General features: G+C 47.9%; 1 protein-coding gene across 1 annotated transcript; it reads left to right on the plus strand.

Moving 5' to 3' along the window:
* The first annotated feature begins 7,505 nt into the window (after positions 1-7,505).
* On the plus strand, positions 7,506-8,783 carry LOC124652036 (RING-H2 finger protein ATL65). Its single transcript, XM_047191058.1, has one exon. The coding sequence runs from the start codon at positions 7,506-7,508 to the stop codon at positions 8,781-8,783; it is 1,278 nt and encodes a 425-aa protein (XP_047047014.1).
* The last annotated feature ends 222 nt before the right edge of the window (positions 8,784-9,005 follow it).

Raw genomic sequence — 9,005 nt, forward strand, 5'->3', positions numbered from 1 at the left:
GTACTTGTCCCTTGTGCTTTGGGGCGATCGAGTTGGCAACCAGCTCAATTTATACTAGCCTGCATCTACATGTTGATAGAGAAGATCGAGTTAGTTGTCTTGGTTTGAGGCTTGGGGAGGAAGGGTGTCGTAGGAATCGAATAGAATATGTTCTCTTCGGTTTTGGATTTTGATGTCTTAACTGTCTCTTTTAATTGGGATGGAAATGCAGTGACACTATGATCATGTATCATGTATGGCTAGATACTATCTCTGTACATAAAAGAATGTGGCATATTTATATAAATTTAGTATTTTTTTTGCTAAAGCGTATAAAGTTAGACGTACCTAGACACTCGTTAGTGTATAGACACATCCAAATTTAGATAAATCTCGGACATGCTTTTATGGATAGATGGAGTATATATTTGTTAAGTTAGAATCAAACTGTTTCCAGATCACTCGCTTTCGAATGAGTGTGCTGCGGCAGATTTTATTTTTTAAATGTAAGTACTTCACTTTACTTGTTTGAGGCATGTATATTTGACTAAACATTTTGGGTAGGGTAGTAGACTAGTAGTGCACTTGCCACCTGCAACCACGAATTTCTTTTTCCAACTACTAGAGGGACGGTTTGTGAGTGACAAAACACAGGGCATCTCCCTTTTGTGTGCTGGTGCAGCCATTTGTTCATCTAATTAACGTCAGATTATTCCGGTTCTTCCCTTGCCTACTAATCCTACTCTCAACAGAGCTCACAAACATCCAATCCCCAGTGTTAACCACACCTCCTGCTATTCTTGCCTTCATGATGAGGATAAGTGCGCACAAATTCCCTGAACTACAGAAGGAATGCGATTAACTGAATGTTTCAAAAAGGGCGAATAACTTGTGAAGGCAGAGAGGAATTAGGGCTGGTCGTCACCAAAAGATGCTGAAATTACTGTCCTCCGGTCATTCTTCAGTTAATCTAAAGAACAACGGTTCCAACTTGTGCGGGTGGCTGAAGTGCGCCACCTCGCCGTACCTCATAGCGGCGAACTCCCGAGGTGGTACTTGTCCCTTGTGCTTTGGGGCGATCGAGTTGGCAACCAGCTCAATTTATACTAGCCTGCATCTACATGTTGATAGAGAAGATCGAGTTAGTTGTCTTGGTTTGAGGCTTGGGGAGGAAGGGTGTCGTAGGAATCGAATAGAATATGTTCTCTTCGGTTTTGGATTTTGATGTCTTAACTGTCTCTAGTTTTGGGATGGAAATGCAGTGACACTATGATCATGTATCATGTATGGCCAGATACTATCAATGTCCATAAAAGAATGTCGCATATTTATATAAATTTAGATTTTTTATAAAGTGTATAAAATTAGATGTAATTAGACACTCTTTAGTGTATAGACACATCCAAATCAAATCTCGGACATGCTTTTATGGATGGAGGGAGTATATACTATTTGTTAAGTTGGAATTAAAGTGATTCCAGATCGCTCGCTTTCGAATGAGTGTGCTGCGGCAGATTTTATTTTTAAATGTAAGTACTTCACTTTACTTGTTTGAGGCATGTATATTTGACTAAACATTTTGGGTAGGGTAGTAGACTAGTAGTGCACCTGCCACCTGCAACCACGAATTTCTTTTTCCAACTAGAGGGACGGTTTGTGAGTGACAAAACACATGGCATCTCCCTTTTGTGTGCTGGTGCAGCCATTTGTTCATCCAACGTCAGATTATTCCGGTTCTTCCCTTGCCTACTAATCCTACTCTCAACAGAGCTCACAAACATCCAATCCCCAGTGTTAACTACACCTCCTGCTATTCTTGCCTTCATGATGAGGATAAGAGCGCACAGATTCCCTGAATTACAGAAGGAATGCGATTAACTGAATGTTTCAAAAAGGGCGAATAACTTGTGGAGGCAGAGAGGAATTAGGGCTGATCGTCACCAAAAGATGCTGAAATTATTGTCCTCCGGTCGATATGTAGTTAATCTAAAGAACAACGGTTCCAACTTGAAGCATGTAGCCATCAGAACTGAAGTCGTAGTCTTTTGATATGATGATCACCATATGAGATATGCCATCCTTCTACATGGAGTTACTGTTATAGTGTTACGGTCAGTGTTCCAGTGTATAAGCTGGGCAATCAAGCTCTGAATTTTGGGAGAAAATGTCATTCTTGGTTTGATCCTTCCTGATGTAAACTCCGAGCATATCAAATCAACTGCATGCCACAATCGAACTTTCTATCAGATGCAATCAAGCTCTGAACTTTGGGAGAAAATGTCATGCTTGTTTTGATCTTTCCTGATGTAAACTCCCAGCGTCAAATCAACTGCATGCCACAATCGTACTTTCTAGCAGATGCTCTTGGTCTTGGATCAAGATTAAGCAAGGAATTGGTTCCCGGAGCAGAACCATCACCTCAACCTGCCTGCATGTCAAAAAGACAGAAAAGGAGGAGGCTGTGTAATAATAATGAACCGATAAAGCATTGCAAGGAGACGAAATCATGGAGCATAAAGAACATCGCAAAGCAGAGTTTATAGCTTGCTACGTACATAGGGGCACCGATAATGATAACTCTCACTACTTTATCCTGATTCTTGCTTCTTTCTTCCTCGAAAGCAAGAGACCAAGATTAAGGGGAATAGTGTTCCTGCAGGCTTCCAAGCCCTGATGAGTGCGGCATCATAGCATAATTGTACTGCAGATTATTCCATGTTGAGTCAGGTTACACATGATATTCTTATTCGCGTATCGCGGCAATTTGCGAGCATGGGAATAGGTGGAGTAGAAACAAAGAATATGGCAAAACTAACCCGTAGAAATCTAAGGAAATTTTCCATTGGCTCCCGAACTGTAGTGCCAAGTGCTCTGATATTTTTGGGTGTGATCAAAGCATATTTTTCTTCAGACCACCTGTGGTAACAAGTAGCAATAAACATTTGTTTTTAATAAAGGAAATATATTAATATCAGAAAAGTATCTATTTATTACTTTTAAGGCATGCATAAATAGTTTCCATTTGTTTTCATACTATCTCCCTTCCATCAAAACAAGAGTCCAAGAGAGAGCTCACACTAGTATATATAGGCCCGAAATACATCTCCAATCAACATGGGTCACACATCGGACATTGTCAAAAAAAAGTGCATGCTTAATGAGGTGCGTCAGAAATGGACGATCACGAGCCACACCACATCAACTAAGTGCCTGCAAACGTGCGTGCGACGTGGGTCAAAAAAAAAGTTGCGTGCATATGTGACCCTGCAAACATGTGGGGCAGAAACCCATGGAACCAAAGTAATTTTTAGATCATATTTGAGCAAACATATTGTTAATTAAGTTTTCGCTGAATTAATAAGGCCTAAAATAATCAGCCCACATTTTAAGTTTTAACACAAAGATGCAAATCAGCCCACTTATCCAATTCAGCCCAAAGCCCATCTAGAAACAAAAAACCACTTGATGTCCTAAATTTTTGTAATATAAAAAAAACAGGTATGTGATGTAAAAGAGGAGGGGCATACTAACTTCAAATTGACATATTCTAGGGTGCTTTCTGAATTATAGAAATTTAGGCCACATGTTTGTTGAAATATTGGGTCCACTTTTAATGGCACATACTAGATTTCAGATTTCTCTATAAATCTCAAAGCCCACATGGTGGCAGCCTTGTGAATTTGAGCCCAAGTTGGTGGCAGCTCACTAGGGAGTGGCAAGAGATGGGAAGTTTAGTCACACATGGAAAGTTGGGAGGAAGTTAGACCACCTTATAAGGTGGGTTGTTCCACCACTAGTAAGTGAGTGAGAATAGGAGTGCTACACGCGCGCGCTCCTCCTCCTCGCTCGACTCGACACGACGCGACGCGACGCGCGCCGCGCTCGTGGTGAGTGGATTGAGCCTCGAGCGGAGACTTTCCTTACTTTTTGCATCTCAGAAAAACGAATAGAGTCCTAGACGGACGCGTCGCAGTTAGTCGGTTCGGGTCGCTCCCGGACCGTGGGCTATCTGTAACTGACTTGAAACGTGCGTGCGACGTGGCGTGGCCCACGTTGCCTAGGGTTTCCTGAGCCTATATAATATCCTGCCCGGCTACCGCAGAAACACATCTAATACACGAGTTAGGGTTTTGCCATCTCTCTCTGCTTGCGCCGCCATCGTAGCCTACTCCATCCCGCGCGCCGACATGCATCGGCGAACGGGAGAGCAGGTCTCCGGAACCGCTCGTCCTTGCGATCCTGTACGGGAGAGGGCGAATTAGGTTTTTGGGAAGCGCTCTGCGCTCTGCGCGACTGCTCAAGCTCTTCATCATGGGTCGCCTTCCGTCCAAGTCGGGCGGTGCTGCCTACCGTCGTCTTCAACACCGTCTACTTCGACCCGTCATCCCTGTCATCAACAACGTTACTGCTGCGACATCATCTGCTACACCTCCACCTCCACCAGATCTGTACGTGCGACATATCTCGATCTGTTTAGCGATGGATGCTTTACCGTTTGTGCTGCTGCTACTCATGTTGATTAATGCATCTAGTATGTTCGAGTTTCATATGTTAGTAGTTGTTGTCATCATGTTTTATATTCTGGAATTAATCATGGAAATTGTGCCTAATTATCCAACAATGTTATCTTTTTGGAAGCTCCTAAAGGTTTCTTAAAGAAAGTGGACATGCACATAATAAGGAAAGTTTTACACAAACTGGATGATAAAAAAACACCTGATGAACCGGCAAACTGTTTGCTGCCTAAGGATTGTGGAGGATTAGGAGTATATTTGATCTAGCAACTATGAACAGAATTTTGTTGAGCAAGTGGCCCTGTAAACTAGAGAACACAGAAGGTACCTAGCAATAATTGTTGCCGAAAAAATATCTTCACAAGCTGTAGCTGGCCCGTGATGCTCTAATTTCAGCCAAAGTCTGACGGGAGTCAACCGTATCTTCCAACAATTTGCCAAGAGAGAGCTGAACAATGGGGAGAAAACTTTATATCGGGAAGATGCATGAGTTAACAACATACCCATGGGTGTGCAATTTCCTAGATTGTATAGTCTAGCGTTTAGGAAATTGTTGTTGGGGTGTGATAAGATTCATCGGAACTTTGTTTGGGTATACTTTACCCCAATGGAATGAATTAAAAAAGCCCAGTGGATGGAGTGCAGTTGAATGACCTGCTTAACAAGGTAAAATGGAGAATTGGTAATACTGGAAAGTTCAAAGTGAAAGATTTGTATCTACAGTTGAGATATGAGGGGAGCTGCCCTCACAAATCACTGTGAAAAATCAATATTCCTCCGAAGGTGAAGATTTTCATGTGATTGGTGTTTAAAGATAGCATCCTAACCAAAGACAATCTTCTCAGCGGAGGCTGGACTCAAAAGTTTCACTGTCACTAATGTGGCCACAATGAAACTGTTAATCCTATGTTGTTTGGGTGTTCCTTAAAAAAAGTAATCTGGCAAATTATCTTGTGTGCTTTTTGATTTGGTCAGGCCATTATACTGATCTGATGGAAGACTCAAGACTGGATAAACACTTTCTCTGAATACCATTAAAAAATGTTTCTTTGTGGAGGGGCAGCAGTTTGCTGGGCTGTGTGAAAAACAAGGAATGATGCTTGCTTTAAACGACAATTCCGTGATGATAAAGAATGGTAGGAAGCCGATCGATGTCGCACCTCACATCTATGCTTCCTCCAAGAGAAAGAATTGCAATGCGGTGAAAGCCTTACATAGACAAAGTTGGATTGCCAAGATTGATTTGACGCTACCCTTTTCCTTCGACCACCTCTCCCAATTTGTCGAGCTTTGGTCGCTCATTGCGCAAATCAACCTCCGCGAAGATCATGAAGATGACATTGTGTGGCGGCTAATGGCTAATGGCGAGTACTCTACTAAGTCCGCTTATGAGATACAATTTATTGGCTCTATTGCATCCCCCATGAACAAGTGCATTTGGAAAGTTTGGGCACCACCCAAAGTTAAATTCTTCGCTTGGCTCGCATATCAAAAAAGGATTTGGACGGCGGACCGGCTACAAAAGCGCGGTTGGCCTAATTGTGGCCTTTGCCCTCTTTGCAAGCAATGCACCGAAACTATTGACCACCTCTTCGTCCATTGTTGCTTCACGAAGAGCATTTGGACAAGGGTCAAGGAGTGGTTGGGATTAGCCGACATTCACCCTAACAATTGGGAGGATCGCAACATTGCGGACTGGTGGTTCATGATGGCGGGAGGATCCTCGGCAACCCGAAAAGGCATCGCTTTGCTAACCTTGCTCATCTCTTGGGAGATTTGGTGTGAGCGTAATGCTAGAGTTTCTCGTAGTAAGCTTGCGCCCTCCACTGTCGTTCTAGATAAGATTAAGTGTGAGGCCCGTTTGTGGGTTTTGGCGGGTGCTAAGCACTTGGGTGATTTGATGCCGGGAGAGTAATCCGCATGTGGTGTAACTTTTGGTCGTCGGTCCAGTAAAACTCCTTCTTAATTAATAGATTGGGGCAAAGCTTTTGCCTCCGTTTCAAAAAAAAAAAAAAAATTCCTTGATGATCCTGTAAGTGTTGCTTATAGGTTGTGTAACATGCTTAACTAAAACAAGACAGAAAAAACTTGAAGATGGAGTAGATCCGCTGAAGTTTGTGATCCAAGAGGCAATATGCAAAATCTCATGGGTGGGTGCCGGTGACAGCAAGGATCACTTGATCTTGCAGTTTCTCTTGCTTGTTGATTGTTGCAGAATGTTTATCCCAGTTCTTTTTTGACTTGGGCTGATGTTGGTAGCTATGGCAAAGCTACAAAACCTTGTGTGGTTTGTGTGTGTGTGTGTGCTGTGTGTAAGTTCTTATTCTTTTTTAGGTTCTGTTTTCATCTTTTAACTCCGTAAAACTGTTGGCCGTTTCTTTAATGGAGATCAAAGGGAGGAGCCTTGGTAAAAAAAATCATAAATTCAGATATTCTACCAAAATATTTAAGTTCACCATATATTTGACAAAATTTATTTCTTTCGAAATAAAATAGCTTGCAAGTTTTTTGAGGGAAACAACTGCGCAGCTGTCATGTAAGAATAGGGATGGCGAGCATGACGGGCCTTAAGTGGACTAAATGTCAGAATTTGGCTAATGGGAGCCAGTAACAGAGTTGGGCCTCAAGGGCCCAAGTTTCAGTAAGCAGTACTCGACAAACAAGTAATCTGAAAAAATAAAACCTTGATTTCATCGCCTCAATGTTTTTTGAACGAAATAAAATTCCCAGCCTCAGTTTTTGAGTGATGGACAGCAGTACTACAAAAGTGGTAGTGGTGGTGAAATGAATGCATTTGGTCATGGATAATAAATCATGCCACCAACCAGCGTGGTATCCACGGTGGAGCTTTTGCGCTCACACTCAGCTCAGGACAACCACACTCCCCCTAGTTCCCTACTCCACCAATGATTCGCCGCTGCTTCACTCCCACTCGCCGCTGCCATGTGCACACCACCTCCGCCTCCTACTACGCACTGACACGGTGACCAATCTCGCACAGGCAAGAACGCCATGCGCGCGCTCCGGCCGCCACCGCCGCCGGGCGGTTCGCCGGCACCTGCACCATCTCCGTCCCCGTACCAGTCCCCAACGCCGTCCCCGCCAGCGGCGTTTCAGGGTGGTCTCATCAGCTCGCCGCCTTCTCCCTCTGCCGTCGGGTCGCCGGGACCTGCTCCCGTGCCTGCACCGGCGCCGGAGCCCAATGCGGTGCTGGCGTTCACGGGCGCGCGGCGAGGCGGGGGAGGCGGCATGAGCCCGCCGCTCATCGCGATGCTGGCGGTGGTCGGGGCGGCGCTGCTGGTGGTGCTGTACGCGCGGCTGGCCAGGCGCGTGGTCCGGACCGTCCGGCGGCGGTGGCGCGGCTGGCGACGGCGGCGGCGGCTGCTGCTCATCACGCTGACGGGCGGCAGCGGCTCGTCCCCGGCGAACGACTCCTTCGCGTCCTTCACCACCTACGACAACTTCTACCACACCTTCTCGCCCTACGGCCTGGACGACGCGGCCATCAAGTCGCTGCCCTCGGCGCAGTTCCTCTCGGCGGCGCGCGCGAGCGCCGGCGCCGGCGCCCGCGACTGCGCCGTGTGCCTGCTGGAGTTCGCGGACGGCGACGAGCTGCGCGCGCTCCCGCTCTGCGCGCACGCGTTCCACGCCGACTGCATCGACGTCTGGCTCCGCGCGCACGCCTCCTGCCCGCTCTGCCGCGCCGCCGTCGCGCTCCCGGCCCCCGTCGCCTCGTCCCCGCTCCGCTCCGCGCGCCGCGTGCGCCCCAGCCTCGACGACCTCCTCTTCTTCCACCCCGTCCCGCCGCCGCCGCCACCCGCCCCCGACGCGCTGCCGGAGATCACGCCGGCCAGCCCCGATCGGCAGCTCAACCCGAGGGACTTCCTCCTCAAGCGCTCCTACTCCTTCGGCTTCGAACGGCACATCGCCACGGAGGCCGCGTCCACGGCTTCCCCTACCTGGCGCTACCGCTTGGGTGCCGGCGGCGGCGGAGACGGCGCCAGCGGCCGGGGACGAAGCTTCTGGAGCAAGCGCTGGCCATCCCCATTCGGCGGCGCGGCCGCGGCCCGTGTATTCTCGTTCCGCTCCGCCGCCGCCGCCAAGTCCTCGCCCTTCGCCCGCCGCCGCGCCGCCGCCCCCGCTGGAGGTTCCGGATTCTTCATGTCCCTCGGCCTCTCCTCCGAGCCCCCGAACATCCTCGTCGCGGGGAGACGGAGCAACCGCGCGTCCAGCCGGCTCCGGTGCGGGGACCCCGAGGCGCTGCTCTCGCCGGACCGCCTCAGCCGCTGACCCAAACCTCTCGCCGGCGTCCGGGTGACGCGCGTGACCGGACCTCGCCCGCCCGCGCGCTCATCGTGGTGGGCCTGCGCGCGAGCGTGGACAGAGAGGGAGGCAGCCGCAGTAATGGCGCGTTTAATGCGCGGCCTGCCGAGGTTTTAATGGCGGGAGGACGAGGAGTGTCCTTTTCTGCGCAGCCGTCCATGAGTTTGAAATTTGCCAGCTGTAGAGTTT

This window comes from Lolium rigidum, chromosome 5 (assembly GCF_022539505.1).
Source record: "Lolium rigidum isolate FL_2022 chromosome 5, APGP_CSIRO_Lrig_0.1, whole genome shotgun sequence".
NCBI classification, from domain to species: Eukaryota; Viridiplantae; Streptophyta; class Magnoliopsida; order Poales; family Poaceae; genus Lolium; species Lolium rigidum.